The sequence below is a fragment of the Phyllostomus hastatus genome, unplaced genomic scaffold (genome assembly GCF_019186645.2).
Source record: "Phyllostomus hastatus isolate PE091 unplaced genomic scaffold, TTU_PhHast_1.1 phas_contig_148, whole genome shotgun sequence".
In the NCBI taxonomy this organism is placed as follows: domain Eukaryota; kingdom Metazoa; phylum Chordata; class Mammalia; order Chiroptera; family Phyllostomidae; genus Phyllostomus; species Phyllostomus hastatus.
In genome coordinates, this window is record NW_025333607.1 from 11,487,071 (window position 1) to 11,511,601 (window position 24,531).

General features: G+C 47.7%; 2 protein-coding genes across 3 annotated transcripts in view; both read right to left on the reverse strand.

Moving 5' to 3' along the window:
* Positions 1-22,330, reverse strand: part of LOC123831983 (kinesin-like protein KIF28P) — a 42,452-nt gene extending 20,122 nt beyond the window's left edge. Inside the window, exons 1-7 of the mRNA XM_045859373.1 lie at positions 22,133-22,330; positions 16,912-17,106; positions 12,498-12,701; positions 8,985-9,020; positions 7,436-7,660; positions 5,496-5,650; positions 2,071-2,182 (exon numbers count right to left, since the gene is read on the reverse strand). Coding sequence (XP_045715329.1) covers positions 2,071-2,182; positions 5,496-5,650; positions 7,436-7,660; positions 8,985-9,020; positions 12,498-12,701; positions 16,912-17,106; positions 22,133-22,330 — 1,125 coding nt within the window. The remainder of the gene's footprint in view (positions 1-2,070; positions 2,183-5,495; positions 5,651-7,435; positions 7,661-8,984; positions 9,021-12,497; positions 12,702-16,911; positions 17,107-22,132) is intronic.
* The window catches only part of AHCTF1 (AT-hook containing transcription factor 1), a 69,142-nt gene continuing 64,727 nt past the window's right edge, over positions 20,117-24,531 (reverse strand). Inside the window, exon 36 of one of the 2 annotated variants that reach the window (XM_045861099.1) lies at positions 20,117-23,614. In XM_045861099.1, coding sequence (XP_045717055.1) covers positions 23,422-23,614 — 193 coding nt within the window. In that variant the 3' untranslated portion in view covers positions 20,117-23,421. The remainder of the gene's footprint in view (positions 23,615-24,531) is intronic. The other variant, XM_045861108.1, reaches the window with a different exon arrangement.

Here is a 24,531-nt window from a genome sequence, read left to right on the forward strand (position 1 = left end):
TTATTGATCTTATATAGCAATGTACAAAGAACATCTTGTAATTTACAGTATTGTTCAAACTTTACAACTCAGAAAACTGAGGCTTAGGGAAAAGCAGTGCGCCCAGGGTGGCCCACATGATGCCTGGCGGAGCTGGGACTTGAACCAGCCCAAGTAACTCGCACTGCTGTGCTGCGGGCCCCTCACCCCACCGCCCTGGGGACCTAGTCCCCGGCAGCTTCACTCGGGGTTTAAACGACAGTCGAACTGTCATGAAACCCCTTAGCATTGCAGTGACCAGTAAACGTTGCCCGTGACTGGGTAGCCACATGTAAGGGTTTCAAGTCTGGCTGTTGACTTTGGGTTCATTGCTCTAGAGTTCAAACGAGAACACCCTGTCTGCTGAACTGGAGGTGAGCGGGGCCCCTGCGGGTGGACAGGAGGGAGGTGACTGGCCATGTGGTGACGTGGCTTCGGCGGCCTGGAGGCCCCGAGCCAGAGCACCTCCAGCCGGGTGAATGCTCCCTGGTTCCGCTCTGCAGCCTTAGAAGCTCGTGCGTTAACCCACCTCGTTTAACCACCGAGCAATACAGATGCTGCTCGACGTGCCATGGGGGTACAGCCCGATAAGCCCATTGTAAGTGGGAGACGCATCTAACGCACCCGCCTACCGAACATCACGGCGTAGCCCTGCCTGGCTCCCACATGCTCACGACATTTCTGTGAGCCTAGAGTTCGGCAGGTCTCTTGAGTTTCATCCCAAGAGTCACTGCCTTCCCCCTCCTCCTCCTCCTCCTCTCTCCAGAAGCAGGAGACACAGGCAGGCATTTTGTAAACATGATGGGGCGCGAAAACACAACATGCAGAAACACGCCAGCCACACAGTGCCGCCGGCTGTGCACCCTCGTGACCACGCGGCTGGCAGGGCAGGACGCCTGGGCCCACTGCCCAGCCTCACCCGAGAGGGTGCTGCGAGCTCGTCCCCCGCCCGCGGGAAGATCAAAATCTATAACTCGAAGTGTGGTTTCTACGGGCTGTGTCGTCGAAACGTGATAAGCTGAGCAACTGGAAGCCACAGACTGTCTGTATTTCCAAGCAGATACTGCTATCTCAGAATGAAAAGGGGGCTTTTAGGAGAAGTAGGCTGCAATGGTCTGGAGCCCTAGAGATTCCAGAGCCGGGACGTTGGCTTGGCCACTGCTCTTTTTCTTTCGCCTCCTGAGATGCCCCGTGACCTCCTGCCCGCCGTGGGTGTTGGTGGCTCGGTGTCACGCCTCAGTCAGGGCCTCCCCTTGCAGGTCTGGAAGCCACCCCTCTGCACGTGACTGCGCACACCTGCTCAGGAATGAGCCCACCATTCGGAAGGCACCTGATGGGCCACCTTTTACTCCAGGTTCTTGGGCGGTGCCCCATGGAGACCCACGGGGGCTGACAACCCGAAACACTTTAAAATGAAGCGTGCTAACGTCGTTAGGCAAGATTACATGACAGAGCAGAGATATGTTTTCCCGCGCATTTCGGAGAGAGAGGCCTGGTAACAGGTGCCGGCGGGAACCGACTGACCAGGAAGCAGCCGGGGGCCAGCACAAGGCTGGGGGCAGAGTTTGCCCCGTGGTGGTTCTCCCTGCACCCGCATTTCAACGCACCCTGCCTGGTCCCCGCCTGGCCATCCTCCACTGATAAGGCTCTGCGGTCTTTGCCGGGAGGACACGCTTTAGCCGCTCTCCAGGGGGCACGTCTGCCGTGTGTGTCTCAAGGCCAGTTACCTTCCCGCCTTGCGGTGAAATGACCGCTGACTTAGAATAACATGACACTGTTATTTTATAAATCGGTTCGTTTTTCCCTGGTAATAAAGTCGTGTGTGTTCCTTGTAGGGAACCTGAACACTGCACAAAAGAATAAAAAATCGGGACGTGCCATTCGAAAGGTTCTTGGAACACCGCAGTGGAGAGAGCGTGGGAGTCGGGAGGTGGGTGTGAGCGGGTGCCGTGTATAAGTGCAGAGTGCAGGCTGGCAGTGGGGGGCAGGGGGCAGCCTTAACCACGACCACAGCAGCGGGGACCATCTAGAAGGGCGCGGCGAGTCATTCACCAGGGTGGTCCGGCTGTTCCCACCCAGCGCCGACTGGAGCAGCTTGGTGAGCACCGAGTCTCTGTAGGGAACGTGCAGGACTCTCCTCCCCACGGCCGCGTCCGCCAGGGCACTGCAAGGAACAGGAGACGCGAAAAAACAACACGTTCAGCACGTGCCTCCAGGAGAACTCCGCCTCCCTGGGGGTGAGTCAGAGAGGGGTCTCACGTCCCCCCTGGGCCCTGGAGGTCTGAGACGTGACTCCAAATAACAGCCAACCATTGAGACACCTTCTGAGAAGACGCTGAAGCTGGGTAACCAGGACGCCTGGCTTCCTCTCCTGGTGAACCCTGCAGAAACAGGAGCCCAGAGGGAAGCCCAGGTCCGAGGGGCTGACCCCTGACACCTGGTGAGCATGCGGGCTACTCTGAGTCTGTGTACAGAGAAGGGTTACGCCCTGGTGCAGAGGGTGGCAGGCTAGCAGTGAGTGGAGAGCTGTGGGGTGACGCCCTTGACTGCCTTCCTCACACAGCCTTGAGGACAGCCCGTGAACTTGGGACCCCCTGTGACTCCTGCACCAGAGTATGATGCCTGGGAAGCAAAGGTCCCAGGCCCCGCCCCGCTCCCGGGGACCACAGAGAAAGCAGCGTTGGCATTGAAGACAGTGGGGAGGAGGGGGAGGCAATGCCTGTGTGAGAAGTAGCTCAGAGAAAAGAAATGGAGAAAACTGATCTAGCAGATTTGGGGAAGGAACACCACTGGGAGTTTGCCATCAGCAGAATATCACCGCGGAAAATCTAAAGCACGTACTTCAACCAGGGGGAATTCGATCTTAGAGAGCAGTTCGGGGATTTAAGAAGTGAATAATTTAAAAAAAAAGGTGTGGTTAATGTAAATGAACACTATAAAATGGCAATGTCCTTTGGGGTTAGAGGAGAAGAGAATTCAATTACATATCAGCAATTACGTATGTAGGGTGAGGGTCTGTGTATTATCCAGAAAGGGGATAAAGTGTCTACTACATTTAGACTTTTGATCAACGAGCTAAGAAACAGCCAAGCGTGTCGAGGTTTGGTGTGTGACGGAACACAGCAGGTCACTGCGGGTGGAGGGACCAGTCACTCTAAGGGAAGAATGATGAAAAGAATTCTGCCTTACGCACTGAAGTCAGCTCCAGGTGCGTGGGAACTCAAGTGTCACAGAGGTAGATACCTTTCTGATTCTAATTTTCTTAAATAAAACAAAATCGTAGAACTTAAGCCAATATCCTCATCTGTTAGGCAAACTAATCCTTGGTGACAAAGGTCAGTTTTCTGGGTGGGAGTAAAAGCCAGGAGCGGTGTGAACCAAAGTGTTGCAGGTTCAATTCCCAGTCAGGGCACATGCCTGGGTTGCAGGCCACAGCCCCCAGCAACTGCACATTGATGTTTCTCTCTCTCTCTTTCTCCCTCCTTTCCCTCTCTAAAAATAAATAAATATTTTTTAAAAAAGCCAGGAGCGGGGTTGTAAATCCCCTTTACCCCCTTTCTTTCACTTGACTTTTATTTACAAAAATTCCTTTTTAAATGTATTCTTTGCTCTATAACTATGTAAAATATGTACCTGGTTCCCAAGTGAAATCTACGAAGCAAGATGTATTCAGAGAAGTCAAAATTGTATCCTTGTCTTCCCCACCTCCCTCACAGGTAAAAGTTTTATTTTCTCTAGTTTTTATTCTGTCTTCCCATTGTTTTTATCTATTTTTAAATTTTATTTTTAAAGTATACTTTATAGTCAGCATTCTTTTTTATTAGTTTCAAGGGTACATACAGCCTAGTGGTCAGATTGCAAAGTGATCCACTCGGTATTTTAAGTGCCCACCTGGCGCCACACACGGTTGTTACGTATTATTGGCTGTGTTCCCTGCGCTGTACTTACATCCCCGGGACTGTTTTCCGGCTGCCAGTCTGCACTTCATTCCGCCACCTGTTTCACCCAGCCCCCCACGTCCCTCCCTCTGGCGACCGCCGGTCTGTACCCAAGAGTGTGTTTCAATTCTGTTCATTTACATTGTCCTGTAGACTCCTCATGTAAGTGAAATCATGTGGTGTTTGTCTTTCTCTGTCTGCCATTTCACTGAGGATAATACCCTCTAGGTCCATCCATGCTGTCACAAATGATATGATTTCATTCTTTTTTTTTATAGCTGAGTAATATTTCATTGTGTAAAGGTGCCACAGCTTTTTTGTCTACTTGTCTCTGATGGGCACTTGGGCTGCTTCCATAGCTTGGGTATTGTCAGTAGCGCTGCACTGAACATAAGGGTGCCTATGTTCTTTCAAACTAGTGGTTTGAATTTCTTCAGATAAATTCCCAGAAGTGGAACTGCTGGGTCATAAGGCGGTTCCATTTTTGATTTTTTGAGAAACCTCCACACTGTTGTCCATAGTGGCTGCACCAGTCTGCATTCCCACCAGTAGTGTGCGAGGGTTCTCTTTTGCCCACATCCTCGCCATCATTTGTTGTTTGCTGATTTAAGAAATATTCTGTATCTTGCCCTGGCTGCTGTGGCTCAGTGAATTGAGTGCTGGCCCTCAAACCAAAGGGTCGCTGGTTTGATTCCCCAGTCAGGGCACATGCCTGGGTTGTGGGCCAGGTCCCCTGTGGGGCGCGCGTGAGAGGCAGCCACACACTGATGTTTCTCTTTCCCTCCCTCCCTTCCCCTCTCTCTAAAAATAAATAAAATCTTTTTTTAAAAAAGAAACATTCTGTATCTTAATATGGGTGATAATTACATAGATATACATGTGTAGATTCATTAAAATGAACATTTAAAGTTTGTGTACTTTGTGTAATTTATACCTTAACTTAAAAAAGCAAGACCCAGAAGATAATATTTTATCCTTTTAACAAAGTTCAAACACGAGTGCTCCTAAATAATATTCACATGTGATGAGATAAGGAAGGATGAAAAGAGGGGGGAGAGAGAGAGAACATAAAATTCGGGATGGCGGTTACCTCCAAGGAAAGCACAGGGAAGGAAGGCCAGCTGTCCATTGCGTTGGGTGGTGTTTTTTTTTTTTTTTTTTAAATATTTTATTTATTTATTTTTAGAGAGGGAAGGGAGGGCGATAGAGAGAGAGAGAGAGAGAAACATCGATGTGCGGTTGCTGGGGTTTATGGCCTGCAACCCAGGAATGTACCCTGGCTGGGAATCGAACCTGGGACACTTTGGTTCCCAGCCCGCGCTCAATCCACTGAGCTACGCCAGCCAGGGCGGGTGGTGGTTTTATTAGTGTTCATTTTATGAAAAAGCAATTAACTAGTTTAAAGTGAAATACGCAGGAGGACCAGCCAGTGATGACCGTGAGTCATGAACCAAGACGTATGGTTAGTGTGGTTTTTGATACCTGAGCTCATTTTTACGGCACCACAAGTGAATGAACACCTACCCGCCGATGACTTACCTGATGACGTTTCCTAAGTTGGTTAGACTCAGGTTAACGCGGGACCCTTCCCTCAGTCTGTCTCCCTCGGATCCCGAGGATTTCTGTCTTTCACTTCCCGCCAAGTCCACCAGGTGAATGCTGGACTGTTTGCTGAGGCCCCTGTCCGGGAAGACCTGCGGAGAGCAGCACACGGCACGCCTCAGAGGGCCGGCGGGCGGCCCGTGGGGCCGACCGAGTTTACACCTCGCAGTAGTGTGTCTCATTCCGGTTCCCACACACAAAGGATAAAGCACCGTTTACAAGTCACAGGGCTGTCCTCCTAACAGTGACATTTTACAGTAACACATCACCAGGCCCAAGGCTCTCGGTCGCCCCTTCCCAATTCTGCAAAGCTATTTCCGGGCAATGTATTAGATTTCCAATGACTGCTGTAGTGTTTCTGTGGTTAGCAAATATTTTACATGTAAAACACTGTGAAATCTGCCAAAGCAGTAACTGTTCGGTACGGAGTGGTCGTGTAGTGGAGAGAGCATGGATTTTAGAACACTGCGGAGTCCCCTGCTGGTTACGTGGCAGGGAGCACAGGACGATGTTTCGGAGCCGTAACCTGCTCAGCTGTGAAACGGGTGGGTAGCCATTGGTGGGACATTCGGGGAGTGAGCGGTCATCGGTAGTGTGGCTGTCCCTGCACCCGGCGTTGTTATTGCTGACACCGGTGCACGGTGTCCCTGCACAGTGTGCAGGGATGCTAGGTGCCTGCAGGTCTCTGGGCTCATGTTTCCCAGCTGCTTTCTTCTTTTCTAAAATACCGAGGTAAAAAAAACAGGGCAAACCACTTACAAAGTTCATGAATTCTCCTAACGTGGGGAAGCCAAGGGAATAGTACTTAAAAGTTCACAAAGCTCTTTAGCACGCCGTGTTTTATTTAAGCCTTCCCTCACTCCTGTGCGGAGGGCTCTCCGTCTCATTTCACGGTGCAGGAAACTGAGACTCGGGGGCTGGGAATGAAGTCACACACGGACGGCGCTTCCCCACCGTCCCTGGTCAGAGCAGGACACCTTCATTCGCTGTTGTGCTGGTGCTGGTGCTGTGGCTGAGGGATGCGGTACAATCACAGCTCCTTGCAGCATTCACCCAGGCTTGGGGAGCAGCCGTTCCCCGATAGGAGGGGTGGGGTTTGTTCGCGGACCCTTCTCAGGTACCCAAATCTGAGGATGCTGAAGTCCCTTATGTAAATAGCATGGCATTCGCATATAGCGTGCACACATCTCCCGTATCCTTTAAATCAGCCACGGGTTACTCAGGTAGTGCCCGGCACAGTGTGGATGCCGTGGAAACACTGTTATGCTGTACTGTTGAAGAACAACACCAAGGAGAAAAGCCTGCAGTTCAGTGCAGACACAACCGCGGCAGCCCTGACCACCGAGTGCACGTCAGCAACCGCGTCACCCACTTTCCCAGATGCCGTGGGTGCACAGTTGGTTGAATCCACAGCTGTGGGCCCTGCGGATACGGGGGGCTGTCTGGAACCATTTCTGAATCACTCTGGCGACCTGGTGGAGATCGCGCTCGCATCCACACCAGGGAGGATCTCACTTATCACAGACTCTGGTTAGTCCACAGTGGCACGGATTCCCTGCTTCCCGAGACTTTATCCGTGGTCCTTCCAGCACCACGCTACCTGGTGGGCCCCTGGGCTCAGGGACCTGAGAGCTGGTCTGAGTTCGTCAGGGAGTCAGGCTGGGCACGGATGTGCAGGGAGGCAGGGAAATCCTAAGCACCCTGCTTCCTCCTGCTTTCTTGTGACTTACCACCTCCTGATTGGAAGTAGCCCCCTTAACCTATCACTCAAACTCAGAAGGACTCGACCGTGTTCACCAGCTCACTGTGCCGCTGGGACCCACTGCCTGGGACGCCCTTGGCGAGAGGTGGGGACAGCAGTGCCCACTGGGCCTCACCTGCTTGAACTGAAGGGTGATGACCATGTGGGACCTGCTGCTGCTGGCGTTGAGGTGGGTGGAAGCCGTGGTCCTCATTTTCGTTCCTTGTTGCATCAGCCTTTCGATCTGCGCGTAGCTCTCACACGGCACTGACTTCAGACCATCCACGTAGAAGCCCAGCTCCGAATCTTCCCTCACCCTCAGCCCTCCGGGCTGCTTGGCTCCAGACAGCAAATCCCTCACCTGTGGGGGGAGAAGGATCACAGCATGTCCCCTCCAGGAAGGCCGGGATTGCTGCTTACCTGTAGAGCTCTGCGGGAACGTATTAGGTGCTCAGCAAATATTTACTGGATGAATAAATGCATGTTACATTTCCATAGGTACCAGACGACCTCGTAATTTAAGAAAAAATAGGGAAATGCAAACAAGGAAATAGGGGAACCTGTTGTAATTACTGAAATCAGAAGCGTAATTTTTTTGTTTTTAGAAATTTGGCTTTATTACTTTCAAGTACTGAGAGCACTTCAATGCCTGTTAAACGAGCCAAGTCCGTTCACTTTCACATCATTTGTGGCAGCTTTTGTGCCTTGAGGGAAGAGCTGAGTAGTTGCACGGGAGACCGTATGGCCCTCAAAGCCTAAAATATAGGGTTGGCCAAAAAGTCCATATGGTTTTTCCTGTAGAATGAAAGACATAGTTTTCATTCTCACCAGTAACATTTATTGATTTGGATATTTTGAGCATGTTACCTCCCACAGGGTATAATGTTGACCGTTCTCAGTTACTCTCGATTTGACCGCTGTCCACTTCAACCGGCCGCCCGGCCGTGGAGCACCGTCCAGCGAGAAATCCCCAGCACAAAACCACCTTTGACACATTTGATCAGTCACAGCACCTTCTCTACACTCTGCACAAATCTTTTTTTGCATTTCAGTTGCATTTTTACCTTTTTTGAAATAATAAAGCATAATATGCTGAAAATGTTGGGTGTTTTCTTCCATCTTCAATATTGAGATAGGTACATAAGAATTCACCAATTTCGACAACTTTTTTTTATGCATGCTGATATGACAGCTGTCACAATACAGTCTAACAAATTGGTTTCAAATGGAGTTAAACATAACTAAGTGCTAGTAGACCCATCGTACAGGAAAAACGAGATAGGTAAACTTTTTGGCCAACCCAGTATAAGCATCTGGCCCTTGGAAGGTCACGTTTGCCAGCCCTGTACCACACGTCACACTGACAGGTCAGCCGCCTCGGGTTGCCCGAGGGCTGACATCTGAGCTGGATCTTGAACTTTGATGGTCCCCATGACAGCAGGGGGAGGGCAGGAACAGGGAAGTGACAGGCTCTGAGAAGGAGGAACGGTGCCGTGTGGCTGAAGCACAGAGGGTGTGGAGATAGGAGGACGTGAATTGAGGTTGCAGAGGAAGAGGGGGGGCCAGGCAGAGCCAGACTGGGGAGTTCAGGCTCTGTCTGTGCGGCGGGTGAGGGGCGCCCCGGTGCTGATGAAGCCGCGGAGTTTCTCAGGTGTGTGTGTGTCGGAAAGCAGAATCACCGTTACCTGTTCGTTGTAAATTTCCAGCATACTGAACGTCACCTGCAGGGGAAAGAGCCTGAGGTAAATGAACATTCTCTTGAAACTGTCATCTTTGAAAAAGAGAAGTAATATGGGAACAGTATAAATGTCCAACAAAGGGAACAGCTAACATGAAATGTGGTAAAACTCCATTTCACACGTAACACAAGGTTCTCCAATAATTTTAGTGATATGGAGGAAACTCTTAATACACATTTTTAAAAAATGCAAAAGTGCGTGTGTGTGTTTCAGCCTCAGTCTCAGTCGGGAACAGAAAAAGGTGGTTCTTTAGGGCTCACCCTCCCACCTGAGCACACGGAAAGAAAACTGGTCTTTTCCCTGCCGTGGTTTTGCAACAGTGCTGGCCAAGCTCACACAGTCTTGAACAAGAGGTTGGAGGGATCGCAATGGCTCTGATCTAGAGAAAAGGCCCTAAAGTTCTTTTTTTTTAATTTTAATTTTATTTTTCAATTACAGTTTCCATTTAGTAGTATTTTGCTTTAGTTTTGGGTGCATAGCACAGTGGTTAGAAAGTTACGTGCTTTACAAAGTGATCCCTCAGTATTGCCAGTCCCCACCCGGCACTGTACACATTATTACAACATTATCGACCTATTCCCTGTGCTGTGCTTTCCAGCCCTGTTACTGGTCCGTAACTACCAACTTGTGCTTCTTAATCCCTTCACCTTTTCCCCCCAGTCCTCCAGCCCCCTCCCCTCTGCCAGCTGCTGGTCCACTCTCTGTATCTGTGAGTGTGTTTCTATTTTGTTTGTTTTGTTCATTAGATTCCACGCATAAGTGAAGTCATGTGGTACTTGTCTTTCTCTGACTGACTCTTTGCACTGAGCATAATACCCTCTAGGTCCATCCACGCTGTTGCAAATGGTGAGATTTCACTCTTTTTTATTGCTGACGAGCATTCCATTCTGCATGTGCACCCCTGCTCTTTTATCTCAGTCATTGAAGGGCACTTGGGCTGCTCCCATATCTTGGCTCTCGTAAATAATGCTGCAGTGAGCACTGGGTGCATATAATCTTTTGAATTAGCATTTTGGGGCCTTCGTCAGCTATATCCCCAGAAGTGCAATTACTAGATCATAGGCAGTTTCATTTTTAATTTTTTGAGGTATCTCCATACTGTTTTCCACAGTGGCTGCACCAACCTGCAGTCCCACCAGCAGTGCACCAGGATTCCCTCTCTCCACGCCCTCGCCAGCACTTGTTTGTTGATTTATTGATGACAGTCATCCTGACAGGTGTGAGGTGACAGCTCATTGTGGATTTAATCTGTGTTTCTCTGATGATTAGTGACACTGAGCATCTTTTTATATGTCTTCTGGCCGTCTGTATGTCCTCTTTGAAGAAGTATCTATTCAGGTCCTCTGCCCGTTTTTTAGTTGGATTGTTATTTTGGTGTGGAGTTGTATGAGTTCTTTAGAAATTTTGGATGTTAACCCCTATTGGATGTACCATTGAAGAATATCTTCCCCCATTCAGTGGGTTGTCTTTTTTCATTTTGTTGATGGTTTCCTTTGCTGTGCAAAACTTTTAATTTGTTGTAGTCCTATTTTTTTCTGTCTCCTTTGCCTGAGGAGATACATCAGAAGAAATATCACAAAGAGAAATGTCTGAGGTTTTACTGCCTGTGTTTTCTTCTAGAAGTTTTATAGTTTTGAGTCCAGGATCTAAGTCTTTAGTCCATTTTGAGTTTGTTCTTGTATATGGTGTAAAAAAGTGGTCTCATTTCATTTTTCTGCACATATTGCTCCAATTTTCCCAACAATATTTATTGAATACATTGTCTTTACCCCTCTGTATGTTCTTGCCTCCTTTGTCGTATATTAACCGACCACATAGGTGTGGGTTTATTTCTGGTCTCTCTATTCTGTTCCATTTATCTGTGTGTCTGTTCTTATGTTACTAGCATGCTGTTTTGATTACTATAGCCTTGTAGTATAGTTTGATATCAGCTAGCGTGATACCTCCAATTTTGTTCTTCTTTCTCAAGATTGCTGTGGCTATTTGGGGTCTTTTATGGTTCCATGCAAATTAATGGATTATTTGTTGTAATTCTGTGAAAAACACCATTGGTATTATGACGGGAATTGTGTTGAATGTGTAAATTGCTTTGGGTGGTATGGGCTTTTCAATGATGTTAATTCTTCGTATCCATGAGCATGGCATATGCTTCCAGTTATTTATATCCTTTTCAGTTTCTTATAACTTTCCAAGTACAAATCGTTTATCTCCTTGGTTAAATTTATTGCTAGGGGTTTTTATTTCTTTTTATTTTTTTTATGCAATTGTGAGATTGTTTTCTTAGTTTCCCCTTCTAATAATTCATTATTGGCATATACAAATGCAACTGATTTCTGGATATTTATTTTGTACCCTGCTACTTTACTGAATTCACTTATCAGTTCTACTGGGTTTTTGGTGGAATCTCTAGGGTTCCCTCTATATAGTATCATGCCATCTGCAGATAGTGATTGTTGTACCTCCTCCTGTCCAATTTGTATGCCTTTTAGTTCTTCTTCTTGTTTGATTGCTGTGGTAAGGACTCCAGTGCTGTGTTGAATAAGTAGCGAAGGCGGACATCCCTGTCTTGTTTCCAGTGTTAATGGAAACACTTTTAGTTGTTGCCCATTGAGTGTGATGTTGGCTGTGGGTTCATGAATATGTTGCTGTGGGACACTCACGTGTAAGGTCTGGTGTGGACACAGGCTTTTCTTTCTCTTGGACATGGGAGTTTTTAACCTATACATGCATTACTTTGAAAAAAATTTAAAAATCAGAAATATACTGAAATGTTAATAGTATCTGGGTGATAAGATTATGGGTAATTTCTGTTCTCTAACTTGGACACATTATTTTTAAAATCAGGGAAGAATTCGGATAAAAAGTCAATACGTCACTGACTTTTCATATCACAAATTTCATCTCTTTTGCCACTTAGAGGAAGCAGAAATGTGGACTACGGTTACAGAGACTCGCTGACATTTAACTAGCACACTTTAAAGCTAATCACATTGATGGTTACTCTTCGTCGTGAAAATGTCACCAGTCTTCAAATGACCCTAAAATTCAGTCTTGGGCCTCTGTGCTAGGACAAGAAAGAAGCTTTGATGGGACCATTAAGAAACAAAGTAACATTCTTTATCTAGAAATAAAAGTCAGTACATCATGATGGGAACACGCCCACAACCTTATAGAAGAGGGGAGTCTTGGAACTCATCGAGTTGAGTTAGTATTAAAGATGTCCACCTCTCTGATGCTCAACATGCCTGTCATAAATATTTCCTTGGGCTTGTCTCCATAGAATCAGACAATTCAACATTTTATTGGCTGCAATTTGGTTTTGTAACTACACAGTAAGGATTTGGGTATGAAAAGTTACCATTATCCTAACTTAGAGATGCCACCAACTTCCTTTTAAGGTAGGGGGTTTCCAAAATGGGGGAAAATGCCTTACAGAGAGTCTCTTGGAATAACACGTACCTGGTATTCTTGATTTCTCTCCCGGTTCTCGATTGCTTGAAAGAGCTCTTCACACACACTGGGAATGAGGCCCTTGTTGGCGCCAAACCCGATCATGGAGTAGCTCTTCCCGGAGCCCGTCTGGCCGTAGGCCAGGAGGGTGGTGTTGTAGCCCTGCCAGGCGCTGTCCAGGACGCCCCGGCCCAGGTCGCGGAAAACTTCTCTCTGAGGAGAGAAGGTCGCAGGCATCAGGTTCAGTGCCGGCTGTTCACAGGACCCTGAAAACCTCCCACATATTCTGATTTTGATGAATTCTACCCTAATTAGCACCACACAAGCTACTTAAGATATGCCTCGAGTTGCTGCCTTAGAGCCCGTAGAAGAGAGCCAGACACCTAAAAGGGTTTTTGTCCATTTGGAAAACACTGATCACGGGGCATCACCATGGGTCTCCAGTTATTATTATTACCCATAAGGAATTTGGGGATTTTGTAGCCTCTCCAGAGCATGGGTTGGTTCTTCCAAATTCAGCAAGCCCACAGAGATTTCAAGGCATCGAGGGACAGAGGCTGGTCAAAGAGTTTTCCACTTTCTGTTCTTCAAACAGTGGCATCCCAGGGTTTCTACACTGACTCCTCTGCCCTGCACTCGGCTCTTTGTTCACGAGACCTGCTGGTTCTAAAGTGGTTCTCTAGCACCCCCCTCCCACCCTCCTAACACAGGTGCCGTTCTCTAAGGGGCAGGGACACCTGCCTGTGCCCACAGCAAAGACAGGATGTGGCTTGACTCTGTTATTACCTGGACTGTGGCTATAGCCCGTAAGAATTCTCTTATTTGAGGCTGTTTCAAAGAGTACAGTATTCTTTACTTTCTAATAGCAACAAAATGATAAGCATTACTTGCTCCATTTGTGACAATATATACCTTTGTGTAATTTATACAATTTCTATTTCTGGGGAAGAAGCAAATACCAACCCAGTGTGATGCCTGTAAGGACAGTACGCAGCAATCACCACGTTTGTTACACTACTCATTGCACGTGCGGTGGGGACGAAAATGATCACACCACTTAATTGCTCTTTCTGGTTTTTCATATGTGGGTATTGATTTTGTACTCTGCAACTTGACTGTGCTGATTATTTCTGATAGTTCTTGGTGGAGTCTTTAGGGTTTCCTCTCTATAAAATTCGGTCACCCACAAATAGTTACAGCTTTACTTCTTCCTTTCCCATTTGGATGCCTTTTATCCATTTTTCTGGCCTGACTGCTCTGGCTGGGACTTCAATGACCACGCTGAGTAAGAGTGGGCATCCTTGTCTTGCTCCTGATCTTAGAGGAAACACTTTCGGTTTGCACCACTGACCATGAGCTAGCCTAGCGTCCAGCCAAGGGTATGTGTGTCCTTTATTGCACTGAGGTACTTGCCTAGACCATCTTGTTGAGAGTTTTTATCATAAATGGATGCTGATCCTTGTCAAAAGCTATTCTGCATGTCACATGCTAATAGTTTTACTTTTTCCTTTTTCATCTGCACACCACTTATTTCCTATTAATTGCCTTACTGCCCTGGTTAGAACCCACAGTACACGTTGTATAGAAACAATGAGATTGGACCTCCTTGCCTTATCCCCAGTCTTGGGAGAAACAGTCAGTATCCCATCATCAAATGGGATGTTACCTGTGCAATTCAGGGGAGTTAGTTCTGTTTCTAAAAAGCACCGTTCTATTTCAAGTTTGCTGGGAGTTTTAATCACGATGGGTGTTGCGTTTGTCCTGCTCCAGGAAGTGACCATTCATGTCTTTGTTGGAGATCATACCACGTCCCCTGTTGCTGGTGCACAATAACTTATCACCTCCCCAAAGCTTCTTTCCAAACCGTGACTGTCCCACTGATTTTGGTCACCAAGCGGTCCTCTTCTTCAGTGGCCTGGACTCACAGGCTCTGTCACAGTCTCCACTGCCTCCACCATCACAGCGATCCCAGCCGCCACTCCATATCCTGGTGTGGCCCGTCACGACGACTGTCCCGTGCCCCTCACGGGGCCGGTCTGAAGGGTAACACTCTCCACTCTCGTCTCCGAGGCTGTCGTCGCCTCTTGTAGGTGGGTAGTCATCAGAGCTGCCTGGGCGGGGGGCATGCCGGGCCCTCCGGACCGCATCTGGTTTGGCAGAATCCCAATTTCTGCCGTGGCCAAAAGAACGATCCTCGCTGTCCTTCATCATCCTGTGCTCGATCAGCGACGCCCACTGGAGTCCTGTTGCCTGGAGACTCTTCACTGAGGCTCAGGGCACGGAGCAGCAAATCCGAGGCCTCAGACGCAGCCTGACCCCAACCTGTCAGCCTCCGCATGGCGGGACTCACGTGGTGAATGCACCGCACGCAGTAATTCCTTCGTGCAGACTTCTGGCACGTCAGGGGCAGGCGCCCCCGAACCGCAGTGTAGGGTTTGGGAAGACGGGCCCTGCCCACGTCCATGCTGCTCGTGGAGCAGGGGACAGGATGGGATGGCCGACTGGAGGTGCCCTGTACACGTCATTGTCACTGTGCCAAGTGGGTGAAACATCTCCTTCCCCACCGCCTGTTTCGTCGGCCCCCCGGCCCGGTTTGGGGGCCCAGGAGCATCCTCAGCCAGTCCCTCCCCCTCAGCCAGCAGGTCTGGTGGGGAGCTGGGGTCCCCCTTCTCAGCCTTGTTTCTGCTTCTCACAGGCCTGGCTGTCCTGTGTGAAACCACTTGCATTTTGGTCGGTATTTTTATTCTTATTCAGTTCAAAATATTTACTGATTTCCCTTGTGGTTAATTCCCCAGCCTAAGGATAATTTAAAGGTCTGTTCTTTTCCAAATATCTGTGGATTTCCCTAGTATCTTTCATTTCTTTCTAGTTTAATTCCAATGTGGTCAGAAAACCTACTTTATATGATTTCAGTTGTTACATGTATTGAGACGAGCTTCGTGACCTGGAATATAGTCTGTCATAAAGGTCATGTTCACTCGGAAGGCACGTGCAGTGCTGTGCTTGGGCGGGGCAGCAGGTGTTTTATAATGTGCTTGCCAGTTAGGCGGCCTGCGGTCGTTCTGGTGTTCCGCAGGACTACTGGTATTTTTATTGTTGTGATTTGTTCCGTCCAGTACCCAGACAGGAGCGATGAAGTCGTCAGCACAGCTGTAAACTGGTTTATTTCTCCTTCCGTTTCTGTCAGTTTCCAACTCGTGTATTTGGAAGTTCTGTGATTGGGTACATAACCTATATGGGATGGTATGTCTTCTTAATGAGTTGATTACCATTATAAATATTCCTTGTTCTGAAGTCTACTTTGTGTGGAAATACAGCCTCTGTGACTTTCTTAGTGTCTACGTGATAGGTGTCTACTTAGTTATATTTAAATTGGTTTCTGTACACAGATATAATTGGATCCTGTTTTTCCTGTCAAGTCTGATCATCTCTGCCTTCTAATTGCCATGTTTGTTTGATATAATAGTTGATATGGCCAGCATTAAAGCTACTCTCTTGTTATTTGTATTTTTATTACATCTCTCCCCCCATTCCTCTTTTCCTGCCACGGTTTGGACTGTGTCATAATTCTGTCTCCCCACAATTGACTCATTGGTTATGCTTCTGTTTGATTTTTTTTTAATTGACTGGGGGGCGGGGGGGGTGGTCCTCAGACTGCATTCCAGGGTCCGTGAGATCTTTTGGGGGTGTTTGTGGAGTCAGAACTCTTTGAGAGAGGGCTTTTTTAGGAGCGGTCTCATAACGGCCGTCATCTCTGGGCTACCTTTTAAAAGACAGGCAGGCAGGCAGGAACAGAGACGAAAACGCTGGGGGGGAATGAGCAGAGCCTCGAGGCCTGTGGGACAGCGCCACACGTCCGTGTGACTGCAGGTACAGAGGGACCCGGCAGACATGATGGATGAAATGTCCCGGATTTAATGGAAACTCTAAAGCCACCTATCCAAGCAGCTTAATGAGCTCTGTCCAGACTGAAGGGACCACGTCTCCTTCACGCACCCCGCCCCCCCCGCCCGCTTTGTGCCTCGTCCGCACTCTGATCACTGAACTCCAACACTGGAATGCCTGTATTCGCCCGTCTCCCCAGGTGACGCTGGGAGCAAGTTACGGCGCATGGTGCGATAAACACTTGATGAAACGGAAGTTCTCACTAGTTTTGCTTTCTTCTCTGATCTCATCCATACACTGGGACACCAGCTGACTGAGCACCTAAAAATGACTTGGGCAGCAGCTGCACTTTCTGGGCCTCTTGTTTAGCATGAGAAGGGAATATACTGAAAAGCAGACTCTCAAATGAAAGCATGTATTGCAGCATGCTTGCATGAAAAATAACCGTCCTGTTATACTGTTAACACTTCATTTAAATGCACACACACACACACACACCCGCCCCCCCCCCCCGAAGTTGTGTTTTAAAGCAGGTTACCTGGCCTGCAAATTCACTACTAGGATCGGCGGAAGTAAACACACCGTCGCTTCCCACGTGGAATCCACTGTGAGACCAGTACGCCAGGTCAAAGGTGAACGTCTTTGTGTGCCCCGGGTTCCTGGGGTCGTGTATGGTGGTCGTGGTCCCGGAATGCATGGAGACCACGCATTTGCTCCCGGCATCCTTCTCTCTCTACAGTCAGATTACAAAGTCAGAGTCAATCATCGTACCTTTCTTTGGCATCCACGTTGTTTTGCAAACCTTTATGCCTCGTAAGAAACTCAGCCAGGGACTTACCATTCATTCATTTTGTTCTCTAATGATGTTATTCTAGGAGCGGTTAGGACCGGCGGTTGCTCTTGTATTCCCTCCGTTTTTGGAAGGCTTGAACCTAGTCACTGTCCTTTCGAGACAGCTCAGCTACCCCTCAGCTGTGCCAACAGCAGTCACTAGGGCTGTGCAACACCCACTTCCAGCATCACAACGTAAGGGGCTCCCACTGTCCCACGTCCCAGTGACAATCAAAGAAAACACGCCTATCTAAAATCTCTTGAGATCGTCCTAACAGCCGGTGAAAACCCGTGTCCAACATCTATCAAAGTTCAGTAAAAGCAGTCCGTGGTGTTTGAAGCCCTTCCTCTTCCCCCTCTCCCCTGCCAGCCAAGGACACGGGCTCCCTCACTCCCCAGATCCTAATCGGAGGGCTTCCTCCTGGGAGGGCCAGGATAACGGCCTCTTCCATCCGGCCCTCGCCTACCTGTGGCTGTGGCCAAGTCCCGGGAGAGAGTGCGGGGAGGCAGGGGGGTCCTCACCCACCCGGGTCCCAAACACGGAACAGAGGCTCTGCTTTGGCTGCAGCACCCGGAGAACACTCGGGGGGGGGGGGGCGGGTACTGACTACCCTCGCTCCCGAGACCCACGGAGAGGGTCTCAGGCTGCTGCTGTCCCGTACCCCCAACCGCTGGGCGCCTGGAGCGGGGGTGTCCCTCAGAGGGCAACTGGCCCTTGTCCCCACCCATGAGCCCAGCACCCTGGTTTCAAGGTCTTGCCTGAGGGAAGAGCACCTAAATCTCGCCCCAAAGGAAGTGACTTCCTTTGCCCCTTTAAAGTAATGTGATCGATCCCGAGGTATCCCCAAGAACCGAGAAGGCTGTGATGAAAGTGGGAGGAGATTCAAGGTACAGGTTCGGTTATCAGCCTTCAAGTTTGCAGGGGCACAGGGACAGTGACCCGGGGTCGGAAAAAATGTCAAGCACGGATCTTGAAACGCATCTTTCCCATAAGGAACCACAATTTGATTGAACTAATTTGGAGAGCAATTTGGGTCCCCAGCACATTGTTGAAAACAGAGCCTTCAGCCAGCCACCACGACAGCCCTCTGTGACCAGGAGTGGACAGCAGCTCTACCCAAACTGCTCTCGCCCCAGGGGGCCTGGGGCATATCAGAGCCATGCCTCCGGAGTAACAAAGGTGGGGGGGTGGGTAGGGGACAGACGTCACTCAAACAATCCAGTCACTAAACAAAAACACAAGCAAATAACGATAAGCAGAAGGGTGGGAGGACCAGTACCCAGATTTGCTCGAGTTTCATAAGAAGTTGCAAGGCATGCAAAGAAACAGGAAGGTAAGACCCGCACACTGGGAGGAAAGGCAACAGAAGCTGTAGGAGCCACCGGATGCCGGGTTTACCAGGAAAGGACTTGAAAGTAACTGTTGCAGACACATTCACAGAACTGAAGGAGACCATGAGTAAAGAAGTAAATGATTATAAAGGGGTACTATGAACAACTGAGTACAGATGATTCAGAGGAAATGGACAAATCCCTGGAATGACAAATGACTAAAACTGGTCTAAGAAACATACAATCTGAATATGACTGTAGCAGGAAGCGAAGAGACTCCAGTAGTAACAGTAATTAAAACACACAACTTCTCATAAAGAAAAGCCAAGATGGCTTGACTGCTGAACTCTACCAAACATTTAAAGAAAGCAATTCTTTATAAACACTTCAAAAAAAAAAAAAAAAAAAAAAAAGAACACTGCCTAACTCATGTTCACGAAGCCAGTATTAACTCTGATACCAAATCCAGGTGACAGACAACGTCACAAGAAAACAGAGCCGCGGACCCGCATCTCCTCTGAATGCGGATGCAGGGACACTCAGCACATTCAGCGGAACCCAGCGGCGTGTACAAAGACTCACACGCCACGACCACGCGGGAGTTCTCCCGGGGGCGCAGTACGGCTGGGTCAGTCACGGTCCTTCCCCGCTGTACTGGACGGCGCTCCGACCCCCTGGGGCCCAGAGAGGCTGCCCCTGATGAAGGCTGAGGAATTCCTAGAGAGAGAAAACTTGCCGTCCATGCAAACCCACCCAAGTCCACGTGCTGAACACCTCCTTCGCCCCCTCTTGTAACACACCAAGCCAGTACTGCCTGTGCCCTGCACCATCACCCCAGGGCCAGGTATCTGACCACCAGGGGCCACCCCCATAGCCCAGAGCCCCCTGAAACGACTCAAACTATCCAATCCTAACGGTCAAAAGTGCCTAGCGTGCCTGCCCATTCCTTCCTGCAGGGCCCAACATCAGCCCGCGGGCCAGGCACCTCTGCTCCTCCTCGTACCCCCGACCGACCCTGACGCTCCCCCCACGTGGCTCTGCGTGGCAGGCTGCGTTCTGCTGGGAACTGTGAGGTACTCGCCCCTTTGTCGCCTTACTGCGCCCGACTAAAACGGAACTTGGGGATCCTCAGAATGACTTCATGTGGTTAATCCATCACGTCAAGACTGAAAACCAAAAGCCACCGCTCAACAGGTACAGAAGCCACATGTGACGAAACCCCACACCTTTTCATGATAAAAAGCCAACAAATGAGGACTAGAATGAAACGTTACCTGATAAAGGAAGTCTAGAGAAAAACCCATAACTAACATCATACGTAACGGCCAACACTGAATGTTACCACCTAGGATCAGGGAGACGATGAAGATTTCTACTCCTGACACTTCCATTCAGTACTGTCCTGGGGGCTCCAGCTAGGGCAGCTGGGCAGGAAAAAGACTGTCATCCAGATGGAAAAGCATGAAGTAAAATGACCTCTGCTTGCAGATGGCACTGTCTTGAATAAGGAAAGTGCTAGGAGATCCCCTAAATACTGTTAGAACTAATAAATGACTTCAGTAAAGTTGCAGGATACAAGCTTGATATACAAAAATCAATTTTAATTCAAGAAGTGAATAATTAGAAACCCAAATTCAGAAAACAATTCCATTTCTAATAGCATCAAAAAGAACAAAACATTCGGGAACAGAGCGGACACAGGGAGTACCAGATCAAAGGTTGCTCGGGGCCGCGCGAAGGAGGGTGCTAGTCAAGGGCACAATTTCTTTCCTGGGTGCTAAAAACGTTCCACAACTTACTGCGGTTACGTATACCCACAGACGTAGTAATCGTCATGAATTGTACACTCTAAATGAGGGACTTGTATAAATGTGAATCGTATCTCAACCGTTGAAGAGATTATGGTGAAAAAATAACCCTTAGCAGCTAGTACTGAGTCGTTGTTAGGCACCGTGCTGACTTATACATTATTTTATCTTTGTAACAAGCATCCTGTGAGGTACTGGTACCTCCATTTTACACGTAAGGAAACCAAGGCTCAGAAAGCTTAAAACCTCGCTTAAGGCTCCCCAGGGGTGAGTGAAAAAGTCAGGTTCTGAACTCGTGTTCATCTGACTCCAAAGGCTCCTGAGAATGTAGTGCATCTTGTGACAGAGAGTCTCATGAAGTCGGTCCTCTGGTCCCGCAGTGGGGGGAGGCTGTGTGTGAAGTTAGAAAGCAGGCAGAGTCCAGGTCTTAGGGGGCCGCGCAGGTGTGACCGGAAGCATCTACCCTCACATCCTCTCTCGAGTCCATCCTCTTTCCTCACGGCCACTTGCTAGTCTGGTCTAAGCTCATGGACGATGTGGGCCGTGGACCTGGACCAAATGCAGTCTTTCTGGAGCGGGGAACCTGAAGGCTGTGTGAATGTGTAACTGTCTGCTTCCACACCCACTGATGTAAAACTTGCAGCGAGTTCCTCGAGAGGTAATTAGTGGTGAGAGAGGATGGCCACTCTCAGTGTGCTGATCACAGGAGGTAAAATGGTTTCCATGCCTTTGGGGGCAGGGGGTGCAAAACATTTAATTCGCTGACCACAAATTCTTGGACATCCATAAAATTACCTAATTCTACATCTGCCTGGCTGCTGAAACATTTTCTGCAGTATGAATGAATGTTAAGGGACAGAACCGAGACAGACGTGCACAGTGGTACAAATACTGCTGGGGAGAGAGTGAGTGCAGGTGTCCAAGTGGGAAGCAGACTTCACGTAAGGTCACCATTACCTTGCACCCCCATTCAGGGGCCAGTGGGGCCCACTACTGTCAGATAAGCTGAGCAGTGTTTTTTCTAGCCCCCTCTTACCCACACTTTTCAAAATCTGATCTTTCTCTGGGCGCCAAGATGATCTACCTTCCCACTACGTTACAGACGGCTACAAATGAGTTACTCCTGTGGGACACACTGCTACAAATGAATGACCTAAAACTAAGCCAGTGGAGAACAAGGGATTTGCCTCTGAACCCTCAGTTTCTAGTGCAGCGTTTCACCCACAGCAGGCAGGCCGAAGTCTGCCAGGTGGGTCGCCCGTTCAGCATTTTGTCAAAACCTGACTGCTGTGTTGGTGATCAGAGGTAAAGGACCCCGACAAGGTCCCAGAAGGAGTCCGATCCACATTTTATCCTAAATGTTGTGGCAGTAATTTAATATCCAGTGTTTTTGTAAACAGTTATATAAATACATTTATACATAAACGCATTTAAAACCATTCATTCAAAATTGGCTCTTTTTTGCTTACAGTTTACTATCGGGGGAAAGAAGTACATTTGTTAAAAACAGATACTGCGTGCCTACATTCGTCAGACTGCATTGGCTTTAAAAATTATTGACTTGACAGTACATTTCTCTTGTCAACTTTTTTATTGTGCTACTTGCACCAAGAGTGAAGTTGTTTACTGAATTATTTAGATCTTTAAATTTCTCATTTAACAAGTTCATTTAAATAAGTTTAATACTCCATAAATGACAAGCAGTTTAAATACAAGTTCGAGAACTAAAAACGTCAACGTGAAGGTCACAGTCCGAGCCTCACAAGGCGAGGGCGCAGCCCCACTGACCTGGCTGAAGGGCCGCACTCGCACCGCCACGCGCACACGGTCGGCCCCCGGCGCAGGCGCCGCCGTCATTTCCCCGGTGTGTGTCGGTAGAAAAATAACGTAGAAAACACCCTGCTTCTGCTTCACACTAGAACACTGAACGTTCAGCCAGCAAAAGCAGTCTGTTTCCAGATGATCAATTATTGATGGTCCATCCATTACACACTATCAATTACCTGTTATAAATTATTTGACAACACTCATTTATTGATGAATTGTATGGCCTACACCAAGCATCACCACGTAATCACACAGTCGTCCTGCCGAGAACCGTGGTTTCTTTCCTTCCCTTTTCCACGTGTGCGCCCACACACTCAATAGTCTGCGCCTGAGGTCCTACGAGAATTTATCAGTTTTAAAACCCGAATATTAAGGGATTTCTGTGATTCAGTAGCAAGCTCCTGCAGAGCAATAATAAAATTTCTTCCCACTTCTCATTCTAATATTAGGCCCACACAAGGTACAAGGTACATCCATGAAAGAGGGTTTGTTTTTTCTAAAAACATTCTCCTTCCTTCTCACACCCTTGTGAGAAGTTGCCAGTGCGCAGTGAACCGGTCAGTCTAACCTGGGTAATTCGTCTCTGAGTAATCCAGAGACTTCACAGAAAGGTGCCTTTAAGCTTGCTGAACAAGAAATGCCAACATTACATTTAACCAATGCATTACTTCGAAAATTACTCATTTGAGGTAGAATACACAAAATTCGTTAAAACGACAAAAAAGTGGCAAAATTACATGTCCATAATTCAGTTTGAACATAGCAACCACTGACCCCCCAAAACATTTTATGATTAGAAATCTTAATCATAGAAGCAAAGTGCATAAATTATAAAATAGCAACTTAAAAAAAAATGAACAGTTCAATTGTCCTCATTTTAAGATTGGCCTACTACTTGGTAGAGAAAGACAACAAGAGCACTGTCTACTATTATATAAAATTATTACTGAAACAGAAATCCCCCTCAAAAATCTAACCGACACGAACTACTGTGAAGTATATACTTTATTTAACATTCTAATAATAAGCCATATTTACATATTATATAAATGTATGAAGTCTTAATATAAAAAGGGGAAAATGCCTCTCTAAAAGAATCTTACTCCATATGGAGTCATTTTACTTATGGAAGACTTCCTGTTTACAAAAATTTACAATTTATATAAATTACTGTCTTCCAAATTAGAGGATTTTTAATAATCCACAATTCTGTGAGTTTACAAATAGGTGTACATTAAAATTTGAAAAAATTACAGCATTTTTCTGCGCACGATCTGTTTTGGGAAGGAGGATGGTTTCTTCCTGTTTCTTCCGAGAGTTTTTCCTGTTCCGTCCACAGTTTTCCTTGGCTTGCTCTTCACTCTGTCAACTGGGGTCGCCAAGGGAGAAATCAGCTTAATTTCTACTGGAGGAGGTGACCAAGAACTTTCTTTTTCTGTGATTCTGTGGGAAAAAAAAAAAGGTAATTCAAGAAAGAATAAACCCATTGTAATATAAAATATAACTGGCTCCCCAACATATAGAAAGGAACTTCAGGGGAGACCCTTCCCTGTGCTTTCATTTTATGCAAGAGAACTGAAGTGAAGCTTTAAGTCACACGAGCCAGTGAGAGGCAGAGTTGAAGTCCCACACGACAGACATTCCCCTTTCTACTCCGGACGTTCACGACCAGTCGCCGAAGAACGCCCTTGGGTGTTCCGCACGCACTAACAAACGCTGCTGGGACCCAGGGCTTGGCCGGCTGTCAGCAGCCGGTCCAGGGACCGGGGGCCCAGCGGGCCCAGGAACGTGCGAGAAAAAGCCGTTCTCCGCAGCAGCGGAGGCCAATCACCCTGTGTGTGTGTGCTCACAACGCAGGCTGCGGGCACAAGGAGGTTTACACACGTGAGCACGTGAAACCCAGTTTATTCTCGTGTTACTCGTTACTGTGTATTTCCCATACGAACAACTGTAGACCTCCTTGTGCCCTGCCCTGCATGAAGTAATTTTCCACATACATATAAAGCCAATTTATGTGTAAACAGTGTTACTATAGTCAAATATCTCATTAAATTCATTTTTAAAGATAAAATGGACTACTTTATTTTTATGAAATTCAGTGATGCCTAAGCATAGCATAAATAAAATACCATGTAACAAAGATATCTGAAATGGAGTAATTTCCCCATGGATAAAGTTTTACTAGTACTATTAGTGAAATAATCACAGAATTTCTAAGTTTACAATTACTTTCTACTAATAAAGACAGATAGTCGTCTGTCTTTACTAAAGAAAAGGTGAAACATCTCACCCTCGTCCCCACCCAGGTCAAAGCAAAGAGTCACTGGGTGTCAAACCGCTCCTTCGTTAAAGAGGACCAA